Below are 19,173 nucleotides of genomic sequence, written 5' to 3'. Positions count from 1 at the left end.
TAAAGCTACAGTTAATAAGGAGGCAGTGGTCACTCATATTAGCCAGAAAATGGGATTTGAGGTACTTTTGTGGTCTGCACAGAGACCATGATTTCGTCTGCATTTAGATAAGATTATGGAGTGGTCTCATCTTTTGTTTCATTCATAACTCTCAGAGTGATGCTGTCTACTGTTAGTGTTTGGTGAGATTGATTATGTTTAATAGGAGAGGAAAATGGCCCATCTGTGAGTGCCAGGGCAGCTCCTACAACATTGATGCCATGCAGTTCGTTAGTGTCTGGCCAGGCCCTTCTGTCAGGGCTCCTGTCCGCAAAGAAAGAGGTAATAAACCTGTAAACTGTATCTCTGTTGATTAGAATGGGAGCCTTAAAGACTCAGACAAGGTTCATCTTGACTCTACCCCTTACTGGCTGTGCAATCTTGTATAAATTTTTAAGTCTCTTTAAGCCACAGTTTTCTATATACAAAATGAAATAGCATTTATCTCATAGAACTGTTGTAAGAGCTCAATGAAAAACAAAACAAAACAAAAAGACCTGGAACATAGTAATGTCTCAATAAATTGCAGCAGTTTGTAGTATTTGCCAGATTATTCTGCACGGTGCTTTGTAAGTGCCCAGCTGAAATAGTTTCTTTCTCTCTTCTCTGAAGGTGAGAAGGCTAAGTTCTTTGTATATAAAGAAAAAATGTGTTCTGTTAAATGTTCAACCCATGATCGCTGCAAGACCATTTACTCTAAAACATATGGAATGAAATCTTTTTCAGCATTTGCTCTCACCTCAGCGGGCCCCAGAGAGGCTCATTCAGTTGGCAGAAGGCAATCTGAACACACTGGTGACAGAAATGAATGAACTTCTGACCAGGGTAAGTTGGCAAAATCATGCTTCTTCTTAAAGCAGATAGATTATGTATAATTAAGGAAAATTACTTCAAATTTCTGAAATGCAAATCTTGTTCTTCCTAAATCCCAATTTGGTGCATGAAATAGATGTATTTTTGACTTGCTACTTCTGCCACAGATAAAATCTGAGAACCCAGTAGCACAAGAAAAGATTGGGATACATACTTGGGAAGTGTCAAGGACAATGGCTAAAAATATCAGAATGACAGTATATTTTGAGTACTCTATCCAGTAGCTTCCATGGTAAAGTTTTTATTGATTCTGGATTCCCAAAGCCCTGGCTCTGATATGTAAGGAAAAAGAAAAACAAATGAAAATACTTGTAGTCTCTTTGATCTCATCATAAGATTTTTGTGTTTGTATAGAAATACAGCCTAAATCATTATCCCCCACAAAAGAGGAAATGTCCTTTATCATGAAAATCCAAAGCATTCATGACACTTTTTAGAGTCATAATGTAAAGTCCATGTTGCGTTTATCAGACTTTTTAAGATATTGGGAGTTTTTAATTTTCAAAACTGCAAGAGGGTTAAGGTTCTTTTCCCTGATACAGAATGAAAAAAACAACATAAAGTCTGCCATCTTGTGGCCAGAAAAATGCATGAACTGGAAAACTGGCCTGGAATTTAGGGATCCAGTTTGATTATCAAAGAACTTTAAATGACAAAAAATATTGGAGCTAGAAGGTTCTTACAGATTATCTAGTCCATTTTTTAAAGAAGAAATCCCTCAGGCCATGATAGTGAAATGAATTAGCATATGGCCGCCTACTTCACCAAATTCAAGGACCTAAGTAGGACCCAGATTCCAGATTCCCACTGACCCAATACCATTTCCACCTAAGCTGCTGCTGGCTTAGGAGAATTTCCACAGGGAAATCAAATGGGATTCTGAGCACGTGATGCTAAACAATGGCCCTGATGTTACAAATAGCGTACTAAACACATTTTCAGAATCTCCTACCAGCAATGTGGAATGTACAAATACAGAACAGAGTTTCTTGCCAAATGTAGTTAGATATTAATCAGATTAATGAGTACAAATTATCTCATATCAATTCAATAATTAACAATTTTGTATTGGTTATGTGAATACACTAAATAAGAATTTTTAAACAGATCATGCCAAAGTAATCTCAGTTCAACAGCACATATGAATGTTCACCACATTACAAAGCCCAAGTGCTAAGTGTTGGCGGATGAAAGATAAAAATGAGGCTCAGTCTGTCTTCAAGGAGGTTGCAATCTCGAGTGTGTGTGTGTGTGTGTGTGTGTGTGTGTGTGTGTGTGTATAAGTATTTAGGTATGTGGAGGGTAATATGGGACAAGTGCAAGTAAATATGTAACACAGCATGAAATAAAATAAAGGAATGTACCTGAGAAATACACACAAATGGATTAATTTAATATTAATTTAATGTTAAGGGTAACTAGGGAAAATTCCATGGAACAGAGGCCTTTCATTCATTCATTCATTTAATTAATCCTTACTAAGGGTCAAATATATTCTAGACACTATAACAGAATGACAGACACTGGGAAAGAGGTATAAGCAAAACTGACACTGTTGTTGCTCTCACTGAGCTGATTACAGCCAAATGATCTGAGCCTTTAATATTATTATTATTATTATTACCTTATAACTTCTTAACCAGCATCCTTTCATCTTTCCAGCAGACTCTCACATACTAAATTTTTTAAAATGGACTTTGTATTTTTGAGAAGTTTAAAGCAAAATTGATTGGAAAATACCGAAATTTCCCATATGCCCCCTGCCCCAAGACAAGCACAGCCTCCCGCATTATCAACATCCTCCACCAGAGTGATACGTTTGTTCCAACAGATGAATCTACACTGACGAATCATCATCACTCAAAGCCTATAGTTTACTTTAGGGTTCACTCTTGGTATTGTATATTCTATAGATTTTGACAAATGTTTAATGACATGTCTCCACCTTTATAGTATCATTTCGAGTGGTTTCACTGCCCTAAAAGTCCTGCATGGTCTGCCTATTCACCTCTCCCTTTCCTTAACCCCTGGCAACCACTGATCTTTTTACTGTCTCTGTATATCGTATAGCTGGAGTCATACAGTATGTAACCTTTTCAGATTGGCTTTTTTCACTTAGTAGTATACATTTATGTTTCCTCAATGTCTTTTGATGGCTTGATAGCTCATTTCTTTTTAGTGCTGAGTAGTATTCCATTTTCTGGATGTACCAAGTTTATTTATCCATTCACTTACTGAAGGACACCTTCGTTGCTTTTAAGCTTTGGCAATATGAATAAAGCTGCTATAAACATCCAAGTATATAAGTTTTCAGTTCATTTGTGTGAAAACCAAAGAGTGCCATTGCTGGATCATATGGGAAGAGTGTGTTTAGTTTTGTAAGAAATCTCCAAACTGTCTTCCAAAGTGGCTGTACCATTTTGCATTCCCAGCAGCAATGAGTAAGAGTTCCTATTGCTCCAAATCCCCACCAGCATTTGGTGTTGTCAGTGTTCTGAATTTTGGCCATTCTAGTAGGTATGTAGTAATATCTCATTCTAGTTTTAATTTACAATTCCCTAGTGACATACTATGTTGAGATATTTTTTTCTTTTTTTTTTTTTTTTTTTTTTGCGGTACGCGGGCCTCTCAGTGTTGTGGCCTCTCCCGTTGCGGAGCACAGGCTCTGGACGCGCAGGCTCAGCAGCCATGGCTCACGGGCCCAGCCTCTCCACGGCATGTGGGATCTTCCCAGACCAGGGCACAAACCCATGTCCCCTGCATCGGCAGGCGAACTCTCAACCACTGCGCCACCAGGGAAGCCCTCCAATACTATTTTTTAATAAACTTTTTTATTTTAAAATAGTTTTAGATTTACAGAAAAGTTGTTGCAAAGATAGTACAGAGATTTCCCATATACTCCATACCCACTTTCCCTACTAATATCTTGGTATGATCTATCTATCACAACAAATGCACTAGTATTGATTATTATTATTAACTAAAGACTCTGCTTTTTCTTCAGTTTTGCTTAATGTCCTTTTATTGTTTCAGGATCCTATCCAGGATATTACATTAAGTCATCGTGTCTTCTTAGGCTATGGCTTCTAGAATGTGCCAGTTTCTTAGACTTTCCTTGTTCTTGATGATTTTGACAGTTTTGACAAGTTCGTGTATTTTGTAGGATGTCCCTCAGTTGGGGTTTGCCTCATGTTTTTCTCATGATCAGAATAGACATATAGGTTTTTGTAGGGAAGACCGCAGAGATAAGGTATCATTTTATCACGTCATATTAAGAACCCGTGCAATCAATATGTCTTATTACTGTTGATGTTGATCTTGATCACCTGACTGAGGTAGCATTTGCCAGATTTCTCCACTGGAACATTACTCTTTTTCCCCCTTTCCACACTTCAATACCATTTTTATCTGCCCATTCTTCAGATTTTGTAACATAGAAAGCCTAGAAATAAGACTTCTAAAAGTAAGTATCTCCTTGATAAAGTGAGGATGGGGAGGAAATAGAAATCCTCGCTTATTTATTAACCTTGTCCTCACCAGAAACAGGATTGTCATGGAGACCTTCAATATTCAAAATGATCAATTCTTTCTTTGCCTGTGGTCAATCAGCGTGATAATCAAAAGGTGTATTGATACACATGTAATCATAACTAGAGGACTAGATGACATAAATATCCACTAATATTGGCTGAGACCCCCAGTACCTTTATCTCACAGCCATGAATGATTCAGCATTTGGGCCCAGAGTATAAGTGCAGGGGCCATGACTTCCTATTATCCATGGCTACGTTAGAGGAGATAGTGCCTAAACTAGGAGTGCACATTAGAGTTACGTGGTGCCCAGTCTCACCCCCAAAGGTTGCGATGTATTTGGTCTGAGGCACAGTATGGGCATTGGGAGTTTCAAGAGTTTCCAGATGATTCTGATCTCGGCTAAGATTGAAAACTATGGTGAGCCTAGAGGTACCCAGTTCTTCCAGTTCCCTTTCCTCTGGAAAGTGCTTTCACTGCTACAGCCAATCTTTTTGAGAATCCTTTTCTCTACTTTGTTAGCTGGCGAGTCACTTTATGACTAGCACATTCTTTTTTTTATTTTATTTTTTTTGTGGTACGCGGGCCTCTCACTGTTTTGGCCTCTTCCGTTGCGGAGCCAGAGGCTCCGGACGCGCAGGCTCAGTGGCCATGGCTTACGGGCCCAGCTGCTCCGCGGCATGTGGGATCTTCCACGACTGGGGCACGAACCCGTGTCCCCTGCATCGGCAGGCGGACTCTCAACCACTCAACCACTGTGCCACCAGGGAAGCCCGACTAGTACATTCTTTATGTTTGTTAAAACATCTGGCGAGTCTGATCCTGCATAGCTGGTGTGAGCTGCCTTCTGTCCTGCAAGTGCTTGTATATTTTGTGCTTATCTTTTTCATGAAGCAATTTAGTTCTCTGATAGCCCTTGGTAAAGAGAATAATATTCCTCCCCCAGATTAACATTTTAAACATTTATTTTATATAATTTAATGTCAAATATTACATATGCAAAATGTTGCATAATTATGTATCCTTTTCAATGTATTTTAATTTATTGTCATTCCATTTCCCCCTTGGAATATGTTTTTTGAATACGACAATCATATGTTACATGTTCATACTGTCAGACAGTATGATTAGTGTGGAATATTGAGATGTTTTTGATGACAACTCCATATACCTCTGTAGCTACTGTCCTTACCTCCCTCTTCCATTTCACAGCCAAATTTTTTCAAAGACTTGGTCTGCTTTCACTTCTCACTCCACTGTAGTCTAGATTTCCACTCCCAGCCTGCTACTAAAACTATTTCAACTAGGTAATCAATGACAAGCTGGTCACTAAATCCAGTGGAAACTTGATTTTACTTGAACTTCCTACAGCAATTGCCACTTTTGACCCATCTTCCTTCTTAACATACTCTCCTCTCTGCTTTTATCTTAATTCTCAGACCTTTCATTTTCAAGCTCTTCCTCTGCCCATCCCTCAAAAGTCGATTTTCTTGGGGTCCAGTCCTCAGTCCACACCTCTTCTCACTTTGTAAACCCTCTCTTTTGGCTTTGATCGCCACATATGTTTATGATTAATAAGTCCATATTCTCAAGACAGACTTCATTCTCCTGTTTCAGTCCTACGTACCTAACTATCAACTGGACATCTCAAATTAAACTCACCGTCTTCCTCTTAAAACCCATACTTTCTTCTGTTTAGAACACCTCAATGATTTATCCTCCAATATTTACCAGTCTCCCAAAATAGAACTGAATGGTTGCTCTTCATTCTACCCCAACCCAATTCAGAGGTCTTCTATTACCTCTCTTCCTAAGCTTTATCTAACTCCAAACAATTATTATTCCTATGGCAGAGTGAACTTTCTAAATCACAGATCTGATCACATCACTCTCCTCCTTCAAATTCTCCATTTTGTTCATTGACATGTGATGCTCTTTCCTCATGGTCTTAATTCCCCAGCCTCATCTCTTCCCCAACTCATGCTCTGGTTATCTGGACCCTGTGCATTGAACATATAAGCCAGAAACCTAGAAATCTTCTTTGATGCCACTTTCTTCCTTCTCATCCTCCCACTTATTTAACCCATTACCAAATACAGTGAGTTCCACTTCTGTGTATAGATCTCATCTTTACTACCCTACTCTCATCCAGCCCTTAGTTTGGGATTAGCTTTCTAGCTTGTCCAGCTTTTATTCTTATTTTCCTTCGATTGTTCTCCAAGGTATAGCCAGAATGAACTTTTGCTACCTCAAATTTGAACATGGCACCCTAGTGCTTAAACTCATCCCCCTGGCTTCTCATTGCTCTTCAGATAAAGGCCAAAGTCTCACTTTGGCCACATCTCACACCACTTTGACCCTGGCCATCTGTACTCCAGCCATGGTGTCCTTCAATTACTTTGTCCCGCAGAGACTTTCCGGACATGTTTTCTTTAGCCTTGAAGTAAATCACTTCCTCCTACATCTTGTTAACTTCTGTTAATTCCAATGCACTTTCTATAGCTCAGCTCCTCAAAGTCTACCACAAGTCTTCTGTGATATTCCAGGCGTGATGTGATTCCTCTTATAATTGTGTTATACCACTGTGCTTTTTCTTCAGTTTGTGGTTATAATTTATTTTCATGATCATTAAACAAATACCTCTCTATCCCACCAGACTATAAACTCCAAAAGAGCAGGAAGTGTGGGGTTTTTTCTCCCTTACCACAGTATCACCAGTATCATGTATACAGGAGGTGTTCAGTCAGTATTTGTTTAATTAATTAATTAACTAATTGTGAATAATTTTAAAAATAGCATAAAAATAAATGAAAGGTATAGAAACCTACAATAAGCATTAATTTTGAATTTCTCTAAAATGCACTAAAATCAGGCATATAATTATATTGAGTTGAATATTTTGCTTTCTTTGATAAACATCTCTTAACTGTTTATATTTCATAAGGGGTAAATGCAATGTAATAGACTGAACTATATAAAATATCAAAATTTAGCTTTATCTACCTTGTCTCTTACTGTATATTGAAAATCAAATTTAAATGAAGATGAGGCATTTCCAAACTGATGAAACTAGTTTTTAAATGATTTAAGTGCCTACTATATATATATATATAAACACACACACACACATATATATATATTTACAATGCCTTATTTATAGTTTTAAAAGGTCTAAGTTGCCAACAATGTTTTTCATTTCTGCTGTTATATTTTAAAAGAGAGAGAATTTGTAGAGACGTGGATAGACCTAGAGACTGTCATACAGAGTGAAGTAAGTCAGAAAGAGAAAAACAAATATCATATATTAATGCATATATGTGGAATCTAGAAAAATGGTACAAATGAACTGTTTTGCAAGGTAGAAATAGACACACAGATGTAGAGAACAAACGTATGGACACCAAGGGAGGAAAGTGGAGGTGGTGGTGGTGGTGGGTGAATTGGGGGATTGGGATTGACATGTATACACTAATATGTATAGAATAGATAATAAGAAGTTGCTGTATAAAAAATAAGTAAATAAAATAATATTTTTTTAAAAGAGAGAGAGATAATGTATAACAAATCACACTTGTTTATTTGGAACTTTCAAAACTGACACCTGAAATATTTAAGGAGAAATTTCACATAGAACTGACTTATTATCATTCCCCAGGGTCAGTTGATTGTCTCTCTCTTTGTGCTCTGTCTGTCCTAGTAGCTTGTCCTAGTACTTCACTGACCCTTGGATATACAGAACCGGTAGTGTCTGAAGTTGACCCTAAAGAATATCATGTAAATGATTAGATCTCAAATTTAAATTCAGCAGAAAACCTCTGCAAATGCAAAGGTGGATGACATCTAAGCAATGTTTTCTACTCAGTAGTTAGATTTGCTCCATTAGGTTCTAGTTTTAACATAAAGAAGGCGGAAAATGAAAGACACTAGTAATATCCAACCAAGAAAATTATGTGCAGATTTCAAGAGGCACAGTGAGAACTGCTTGAGCTAAAGTAAGAAAGTAATAGCTACATTGTTCAGAAGTAAATGAATGTGTGCCTAATGGTAATGCCTGCTGCCTAGATATAAATACTCAAAAAAAAAAAAACCCCACAAAGAAAATAAAAGAAAAATAAAAGGAAAAAATACCTAGTTGAGTGAACTTGAATGTAAAAAAAGATAATCAAAGGTAAGAGAGATACATGCAAAGCAGTGTGTGAGCTGTCATTTACAAAGGAACACTGGAAATACGTAGAACAGAGGTAAGAGAAAGTAAAAATAAGAAAATCTAAGATAGAGAATGAAAGGAAGATTGTACAACATATTAGGATAAATGAGAAGACATTTGTCAAATACTCAAAGGACAAGATAATAGTGAGTTAGAAGGAAGCTGACTAAGGGATGGGGATGGCAAGTTAATAAAATACAAGGAGAGCCAAACTGAATCAGGCAGACAGCTCCTATCATGTACTATGTAGCCTTCATCTGTAACATTATCAATAGCCTGTCCTGGTTGAAACTGATTTTTGTAAATTTCACTTTTTACAATCTATCACCACTCCCCATAGGTGATAGTGTATTTGTAATTGCCTTCCTTTATGGAGTCTCTCCTGGGTGGTTTTGACAAGGTGACTCTTCAACTTCATTACTGTGTAATGAGACAGGATTTTTTTTTTTTTTAACCACGTCGCACAGCATGTGGGATCCTAGTTCCCTGACCAGGGATCAACCCTGCACCCCCTGCACTGGAAGGCAGAGTCTTAACCACTGGGCCACCAGGGACATGATTTTTTTTTAATGTATCTATATGATATTCTGATATGGATTTTTAAATATGTTTACTAAACCCTAAAGCTTATGCACTTAAAATACATAAAAGCTGGAGCCGTGTCCCTCCTCCCACCCAGAATGCTTAACTTTTTCAAGTATCTTCCCAGTCCTCCTGAATGTTAGCCAAACATAAGTTAATGTTTAATACAGACAGCATACAAGGCTGTGAGACAGAAAATTTGTGTCTTGTCCCCTATTTCCTATATGTGTGAGTTCAGATAAGTCACTTAACCTCTTTATACCTTCATCCTCACCAGTGTGAAAATAGAGATCATGCCCTCTATGTATCTCTAAAGGCAGGAAGAGTAAACGAAACACAAGAGTATTGTCAGCCCTCTGAACACGCATATCAATCTGGGGTACAGCTGAGCCTGACTGTGTAACCCGCCTCTTAGAGGGCTAATATCATAAGTCAATGCCTTTTGGTCCAGGAATCTCACATCTCCTCCTCTCCTGGAGTGCAGCCAAGAGAGGAAGCTCTTTTTGTGCAGAAGGAAGGCTATCTTCTCCCTTAGTAAGTACTGTGCTGGCCATAAAGATTTCTGCCCACCCCCGGCCCCTACCTCCACTCACCCCCACCAGCGTGGTATTTGGTGTGCAATCGCAGGCTAGTTTTGAATTACCAGAAGGCCACTAACTAGAATGGAGTGTGGTTGGGACCAGAGGCACTCAGGCCTGGCTCTCCTCCTAAGCACTCAGCTGTAGCCCTTCAGCAGCAGCTTCCTATAAGGCTGTGAAAAATGTCCAGAAAAAATGCCCAGCCATCCACATTCACTGGTAAGCAAAACCAGGCATATGGCCAGTTTGAATGGTATCAGAAAGGCATATGGAAAGAGATTTTTCTTTCTCCACCAGGCTTTAGAACTTCAAAGGAATAGTTTGTTTGATTATTACTACATCAGTCAATCACCAAACATCCTTGACCCCCTACAGTTTGCCAGGCACTGTTCCTGGCACTCGGAGGAATAAAAAAGAGATAAGATATAACCCTAGCCCCCAAGGATTGCGATTCAATAGATATGACGAAACACCTAAAAAAATAATTACCCACAACAGTCACGAATAGTGGTAATGATAGTGGTTTTTGAAAATCTAAGAAAGGAGTGTATGGGTCAAAATCATTGGGAATGCCTTCACAGAGAAGGTGAAGTTGGAAGCGAATCATCTTGGGGGCTGGATTTATTTTGGATAATTGGAGAGGAGTTAGGGAGCAGTAGTGTGAACAGAGCTTTTTCTGGAAAGGTAGGCAATAAGTAGGCAATAAGAATGGCAATAATGTTGACAAGATTAGTTAGGAAATTGTTTAGTCATATATTTAACAACATTCATTCAATATTTGCTGTAAGTGAGATATCATACTAGAAGCTGGATATAAAGTGATGAGCAAACAGACCAAGTTTTTGTCCTCTTAGAGCTTACTTTTTAGTCAGGTAGCCATTACATGGGTATGCCAACACGTAAATAGTAATTCTAAAATGCATGGAGCTATGAAGGAAATATTCTTCTGCAGGAAGCTGAGAAACCTAGATAGGTGCCCTGGGGATGGCCACACCAAGAAGAGATACTTATTAAACTGAAAGCTGATGGATGACAAGGATCCAGCCACTAAAGTGTTGAGCAGAAGCTCATTCCAGGCAAAGACAACAGAATATGAGAAGACCCTAAGAAGGGAAGAGATTGGCATATTACATATAAAAGGAAGCCAGGGAAACTGATTGCATAGGGTCTTAATTATAACATTTTTGACTTATTTCTTACCATGGGTCATGTAGAATTCTTCACATCTTAATATTGGAGTACTCATGTTATTGGTACTGAGTGTGTTAACAATGACTCTTACACATTTTTCTATAAATTAACTTGATAAATAGAAGTCAAGGCAATGAATATTATCTTGATCATCCAGAATTTTAAAAGGAGAGTGTATCAGTATACATTTATTTTCAAGAAATTAGATGCTTTGAGCATACAAGAGTTGGAAAGCTCGATGGTATGAGATTTATGGGAATTATTACCTTTTAGTAATGTAAATAAGATACTGATGAAGCAAAAAATAAATTTTAGTTCAAATTATAATGTATATTTTCTGTATAGTAAGTGATACTAGTGCTGGTGGTATATTAATTCTTAAGATATTGCAAGATGATAATAATGTAGATCAAATCCCTTATAGTATTCTGTGATATGTGAAATTAGTAGAGATATTATAGAACACAGTAAAATCCAGACTAGACAAACATCTAAAGCAGTTTAGATGACCAATATCTTAAGCAGCTGACCTTAGTAATTCAAAAGCAACATTTAAAAAATTATGTGAGCATACATTTATGTGGTGTGTATGTGTAGAGTTTCTTGACCCAACTGGACCTTGAATTTAAAAGTGAAAATCATTCCAATATTAATGTTGTGGAAGAGTTAATCCAGAGCATTCTAATATATTGATTAACACACGCCAAATCATTTTGTATATATACTGAAACTGTAAAGAGGAATTTTTTAAACTTCCATTGGATTCTTTTCCTTTCATTCTTTTATTTGTGGTGGTAATATTTGAAGGTTGAGAAATTAGATGATAATGGTTGGACTTTATATTCTACCTTTTATTTAAAACCTTGAAAACTTTCTTGGATTAAACCTCTTATTGCCCCCTGGGAAATCATAAAATGCACTATAATTCCTGCAGCACCTCCTACCATGTTCTGTGCTGGCCAGACAGTTAGTTCTATCTTAAGTTCTATTTAAAATCCGTTTACGTATAAAACAACTTAGATTCTCTGGGCATGTCTAAAATGCAAGCACTCTGGTACAAGATTGTGGAGTATTAAAACTCTGCCAGCTTGAACCTTTATTTAAATTGTATTGAGGCAGTTTGTGATTCTTTGATTCATTTTCTGTAGTTAGATTATCCCTATTTTTTAGAAAAGGAAGTCATATTTATTAGCATATGCATGTACATTAAAAAACGAAGTATAAACCTATTACAAGGTGCTCTAAGCCTTGTAGTATCTGAAACTTGTAATGTTACACATGCCATTTGATTACATATGGTATATCTTAACTATGAACACATTAAATGGATTCCATTGTGTCAAGTGATATTTTCAATGTGAATAAGGGTGAAACAATATGAGGACATTCTTTGGGAGGTGGGGCTGTTGTAGAGTTCTGTTCTATTTTGTTGATAGTAATATATGGTCCTGTGATTACTGGAATCTTTTTTGGTGATGTCATATGGGGAAAGTTAACATTTATTCTTCTTTAACATTTTACTAGATCTTTACAGTGTTATAAAACAAGCATTTACTACTTAGTAGCTAAGCATTCCCTTTCTTTGTTTCTTTAATTAATGTATTGATCTAAACCGAATCTATAGGATCAAGCTGATTGAGACAGGTTGTCTGTGCCTCTTTCGAGAGATCATTGCTACACTCCACACTTTTTCAGTAAATAAAATATGGACAAAACTGCAACATGTGCAGGCTGAAGAATCCATTAAAGACTTTTGGCAATAGTACCTTCAAAATATTTCAAAAATAATTCTGCTTTATGGCTTCTACTGTGCCATTGCGTACAATGAGGGTTTTAAAAAGACCAAATACAGCTCTCTGATTTCCATTTAATGGAAGAAGTAATAAAGTTTAATTGTATATTTGAGCACGGGCGTCATTTCCAGTACATCTGATCAATAATTCATCAATTTCCTTTGGCTCAAAGTAATATTTGAAAGAAAATGCAGCCGGTGAGAGCTTATCTAGCTGTAGCTTCATCATCTCTATTAATTATGCTTTTCCCAAATTTGGTTCATTAGGCTACCAAAGTGACAGCAGATGGCGAGCAAACTGGACAGGATGCAGAGAGGACCAACACGAGAGCAAACTCCTTAGGAGAATTCATTAAGGACTTGGCCCAGCACGCAGAAGGTATTAGAAAACTCACAATTTAATCATTATTTCTCCTAACAGGAAAAGAAAAAAAGGATTGCACAGGACTGGAATTTCTCTAGTAAGAGATGACATTTCTAAATTTGAGGGTTGGATTTTTAAAAAGTTTTTTGATCAAGATATTCAAGGGCATTATCAACTGAGAATCTACAGCCTACAGTGTTAAATTTGTGACAGAAGTCAGTGAATTAGGAATTATGAGTACAAAATAGCAGTAAATTGAATGCATTCCTTTTTGAATGCTCTGATCCTTGAGGAATGGCTATTGTGATCAAATATGATTAAATTAGTTAATGGGCAACTTATCCTCTGCTATGGTGCTGTTTTTGTATTCAGAACTATTTAAAAGATCCTTGATTTTTTAAAAAAAGTTAATTTTATTGTTCTGCTCAGTGCCTTAAAGCAGCACTTTAATTTCTCAAAATGGCTTTTAAATACTTGGTACCAGTTTTTAATGAACATCTGTTGCTTGGGATTTGGATGTGCTACCTTACCAGAAGCTCTACTGCATTTAGTCCACAATTCTCAAGGGGTTAGTTCTTGGCATCTACCAATCTGATTTGAGAATCAAAGTGGAAGCCATTTTTAGGCAAAAGCCCAGATTAAGAAACCCAAAGAAAACAGATAAGAAAAGAAAAGAAAAAAGAAAGAAAAAAAAAACCCTCAAAAAACAAAACAACAAAACATTAGTTCTTAAATATCTACTAATATATGATAAACATGCATGCATGTTGAGAAAATAGGAAAAAGTGTTTTCTTTTTGCTTTAAAAATAAAACATTTTTATTGCTCTATACATTTTAGATACTTTGCTTTCTAAAATGTATATACATTTTAGATACTTTGCTTTCTAATATAGCCAAATAAATCAGGACGTGAGAACCTTCAAGGCATATCCTGACAGGTCAGTCTTAGGAATCACTGGCCAAGAAGAGGCAGAAAATTCCAAAGATTCCCCACAGCAAGAAACAACAGAGTTTCAATCTGAGGCATAATCTCAGGCAAGACGTGTCAGGATCCGAAACAGAAGTTACTCCTACCAAAAAAATCTCAGTTAACTCGTTGTGGTTTCTCCTCTGCTAGATGAAGTTGTTGTCCTTTCCCTGTTTTTATTTTCCAGTCATGTCATTTGAAAGTGTCCACCCTCCCTTCCTCCCACCAAAAAAATCCCATTGCAGCTAGAACAGATTCACTCTACCTGGATCCCTGAAGACATTAGTCAGTACTCCAGGGACTTTCCTTTTCCTTCCAACTCAGTCTCAAACACTAACACCCAGCAGCCTATCCTAGGAACTAATCTTGATCATTTCAATCAAACGTTGCTACATAAGAATAAATCCTAATACACGTTTCTGATAGACTCCAGTACCAGCACTGCCTACTGTATCTGCATCTTTGTGCGTGCCACAAAGGCACCAGCAGGGGGCAGAGTGGAGATGATATTTAACCCAGGCTTGGCTCACCATCCACAATCTGTCTATCAAAGAAAGGGGTTATGTCATCAAAGGTGTCTCCCATTTCCTACATTGTGCATCAGTCAGGTGGTCTGGCTGTGTCTGTCCAAATGGGGCACCTTTTTCTAATTCATGTGAAGTACCATGTGGACAGCTGTGATCCTATACCCGAGGACAAAATGAATACTACTCTCTTCTTCCACCAGGTACTAACGTAAATGATAACAAAAGTGGTAACCACAGCTCTTTGTAAAAGAACTTTGACAGAATTAATCTAACTATTAAAATTTCATGAAAATTCAAATTTGAATATGCCAGAGTTAAATCATAAAGCGTTTACATATATATAACAAGGCTTGGATGTCTGTATAAACCATTAGCATATGTTCTGATGTATAATAAGACTTAAGAAATGCTGGACACCCTTCTTTCCTGTTCTTCAGGTCTCAATAGTATTAGTCATTCATGATAAATTTACCCATTATAGGATATTTTTCTCAGGTTCAGCATTAAAAACAGCTCTGCTTCTCCTGAGGAATTTATTTATTTAGTTTGTATGTTATAGATCCTGTATACCTCTTAAAATACTCCTTTTTATCCTGATGCATTGGCTACTGAGCTGCTTAACACTAGATGTAGGATCCACTGCCCTGGGCGTTCCAGCATATGCATTTCTGTCTAGTAACTCTTTGCCTGATTTACATTATTTTTTTTTATCTTTGCTCCATTTCCTTTTATATTTATTTTATCTTGTTTTAAAGATATTTTTAAACGACTTTAAATTCCCTTTGTAATAAGTTAGAAAGAAAAGATAATTAAATTTAAAAGATGTGTTTATATTGCAAGTATTTTTAATACTGTTGAAAACATACTGAAGTGATAGTGTATATCTTGGAATAGTAGACTACATAACACATTTATCTTTAGTTTAAAAGTACTCAGAGAAGTTCCAAATTCCATGTATAGAAGCAAAGGAGCAATCAGCCCTCTTCTATTAAAATAATGCTGCTTTCTGAATATAGCATCATTTTGCTAAAGCAGTTTTTGTGTACCCTAATAATTTCTTCTGGTTGCTTACATATTGCTTTCATTTAAAAGAAATGATGCAATCCATCTTTTCCTTTTCTCACTCCATCATTCTTTTTCCACCAAATTCTTCTCTGTAGAAATTTAGCTGTGAGACCACAAAAGAAATAGTGAGGCTGCATCTCACATTCCTTCCTTCCTCAATACCACCTAGGCCCAGGACCTAAATTCCATCAAATTTCCAAAAATGTCTTTAAGCAAAGTTCATTTATGTATTCATTTAATAATGAAAAAACATACAGCTTTGTCAGGTTAGAAAGTGGGGCTTATCCCTTTCATTTAAAAAAAAAATGTGAAGACAAATGATGTCATTGGTTACTTACATGCTACAATTGGTTAAAATCAACTGTACAGATAGGCATGCACTCAGACCAAAGGATGGGGCTGTATCATCAGTAGAGCCAAATCTACTACTACCTTTCTTGAAATCTAAAGAGTAGAAACCTTCTTACATTTCATCATCAACATTCTAGCATGGCTTCCCCATAGTCTGCTGGACCAAGGAGCTTTCCAATCAATAGTCCATGGTTACCATGTTTCCTTAACAAGAATGACATGGCCTAGGTGATATCTTACTAATCATAGTGGTGGAATCTTAAGAAGGTTCTTTGGCATATGTCAAGGGATGACTATGAAGTAGTCAGCCAGAAAGTAGGCACCCTCACCTACTTCTAAGAATAGCACCTGAGCAATAATTTCTACCACAGGGCTAAGAATGGCCATATTTGTTCTTTAAAAGACCTGATTTAGATTGTTCTGCAGATTAAACTATGGTTATCAGAAATAACAGGTTGACTGCAGCAATTTTCTAACCAAAGACATTTATCATTAAAAAAGAATTAGAAAGATGCATTTTGGAAAGGGTAGAATTCGAGATTGAAACTCAATTTCTTCTACTAACCCAAGATTCTCAAACTCTAGGTGCATCAGAAGATCCTGGAGGGCTTGTTAGAAACACAAATTGCTGGTCCACACCCCAGACTTTTTGACTCAATAGATCTGTGATGGGACCTAAGAATATACATTTCTAACAAGTTCCCAGGTGATCTGAGGTTGCTAATTTGGGGACCACATTTCAGAACCACTGTACTAACCCACCATGTCACATCCCCATGGCTGGTCTACTTCGCCTAACTATGTGCACTTTTTTCAGGAGCTCTGTTCATATGACCCTTGGAACAGCTCCCACCAGTGTTAATCAGAAAAGTTTCTCCAAGTATAGAAATGAGTTTTGAAAATTCTTTAGATCTTAAAGAGGTCTTAGGATACAGCTTTGAATGGTAGAAAATGTCTCTTGGCCAACCCATAGCCTTTATTCTGGGGATTTTCATAGGTAATATTATATAATAGAAATAGTGTTCAGAAGATAAAAGAGTTCAGAAAAACACCTCTCTTCATCTTGCTAAATTAGTGCTCCATAGAACACGCTTCAGGAAAAGTTGGTCTAAAACTAAGGTAGAACTGTGTACAGGTTTCAGTTCACCAATTTTTCAAACTATTATTTGACATAGAATTCTTTTTTCAAATGAAAACTTGCCCAGAGCACCAACCTATAAAACAGATTCTTGGCAGAAGAGATATCATTTGTAGAATACCTGAAGCGCCTGGAGAATCCTAAGATTCCAAAGAGCACAGTTTGAAAACCTGTTTAGTGCATAATAAACACAGACTCTTAGGATGGCTGTTATTGCTGGAGGGTATCTGTGAGCCCTAATGCATAATGCCTGTCCGTAGATAGGGGCTCCTTTCCTCATTCCTTTACACAGATCAACACAGAACTGCGTGGAAGTACAAGGGCAGGTTCGTTTTGAGAGATCTCAACACTGATAGTGTTTCTATGCTCAGGGTTTTAAAATTGAATATGATTGTGTCTTATCAGCAATGCAGACCTTGCATTTTCAGCTTCCAAGTGTTATGCTACATGTCTCATTTTTTACCTTTTACCTGAAGAAGGTTTGAGCTATTTGTTTACTTTATTTCTTCCTTTTGGGGTAGAAACACTGTGTTTTAATTACTGTGTCCCCCTAAAAGCAATGTAATATGAAGAAATATGTCACATTTCCTTGTTTGTTATGGATTGTTACAGCAACTGCCTCTGTTTCCCAGCAGGAACACCCATGACAAACAACATTTCTCTTAGAGATGGTGGGGAAGAGCAGATGCTGGGTGCCATTTTTGCATGTGGCATTTAGTTTACTAATTTGCAAAATTTGTTTTACCCCCTGCAGCTGTAAATGAAAAAGCTGTAAAACTAAATGAAACTCTAGGAATTCAAGACAAGGCCTTTGAGAGAAATTTGCAAGAGCTTCAGAATGAAGTTGATAAGATGATGACAGAACTGAGGAGGAAAAATCTAGACACACAAAAGGAAGTTGCTGAAGATGAGTTGGTGTGAGTAGAAGCTCTATTACTTTTTCATTTGATAAACTGAGCTTTCCAAATTGTTGTTTAGAGATTTCTAAATTTTCCATCACGTATCAGTAGGAGATACTTTGTTCTTTATTTATTTTTCATCTACTTAGTTATAATTTGTCTTGCTCTAAAACGGATCAAAGGCATGTTTATACCTATATATAATCAAATAAATGATCTTTTTTTGGTGCTGTCCCTTCTGCAATTAGGCTAATGGTCTTGCTTTATTAATTTCCATTATTAGGGCCTTTAGAACTATTAATTATTTTTGTTTTAATAAAAATATCTTTGGATAAATAAAGTTATGAATTTAACAGGCCATCCTATACATTTTGTCATCTTAGGAAATACTGACTAGAAGAATTGTCAAATAATACATGCCTAATACTATGAAATAAAGTTTGGGAATTTGAGGTTGTGACTAATGATAGTAATTTTACAATGCCAATGAATTCCTGTGACCGTACACTCAATAAAAAAATACATTTTTACATTCATAGTCAGCTAACTTCAAAGTGATGGTGTTATTAATAATCAAATAGTATATACTAAATCAGCAACATTAGCAACACCTAAGAACTTGTTAGAAATACAAATTATCAAACCCCACCCTAGACCTACTGAATCAGAAACTTTGGGGATGGGGCCCAGCAATCCGTTTTGGCAACTTCTTCAGGGAATTATGATGCCTTTTAGTTTGAGAACTACTGTTCTTCAAATATTTAGCCTTCCTTAAAGGGCTCAGATATTATCACTTTAGGAAAACCATTAAGTTGAATCCAGGAAACTCCCAGAACACTCAGTTCAAAGGAAAAGAAATGTAGGTCAAAATTATATCATACTAGCATGTCAACAGCATGGCGCTATATTCAGTTTCTAACCAAACATATCAATATTCATATCTTATATTCAAAGTAACAGTGAAAATATCTCATGGTTAATCAGGTAGATTTTATTTTTGGTGTGTGAAGTAATCATAAAACTGATTTCATCAGCCAGACTATGAGAATAACATGAGATCCCTTCCAA

At 36.7% G+C, this 19,173-nt stretch overlaps 1 protein-coding gene across 1 annotated transcript in view; it reads left to right on the top strand.

The window, feature by feature from the left end:
• Positions 1 to 19,173, top strand: part of LAMA2 (laminin subunit alpha 2) — a 603,358-nt gene that overhangs the window by 469,484 nt on the left and 114,701 nt on the right. Inside the window, exons 34-36 of the mRNA XM_060029982.1 lie at positions 766 to 864; positions 13,061 to 13,172; positions 17,961 to 18,123. Of these exons, the coding sequence (XP_059885965.1) occupies positions 766 to 864; positions 13,061 to 13,172; positions 17,961 to 18,123 (374 nt within the window). The remainder of the gene's footprint in view (positions 1 to 765; positions 865 to 13,060; positions 13,173 to 17,960; positions 18,124 to 19,173) is intronic.

The sequence above is a fragment of the Delphinus delphis genome, chromosome 14, assembly GCF_949987515.2.
Source record: "Delphinus delphis chromosome 14, mDelDel1.2, whole genome shotgun sequence".
NCBI classification, from domain to species: domain Eukaryota; kingdom Metazoa; phylum Chordata; class Mammalia; order Artiodactyla; family Delphinidae; genus Delphinus; species Delphinus delphis.
Note: the sequence above shows the minus strand (reverse complement) of the source record. Positions and strands in the feature narration are given on the sequence as shown.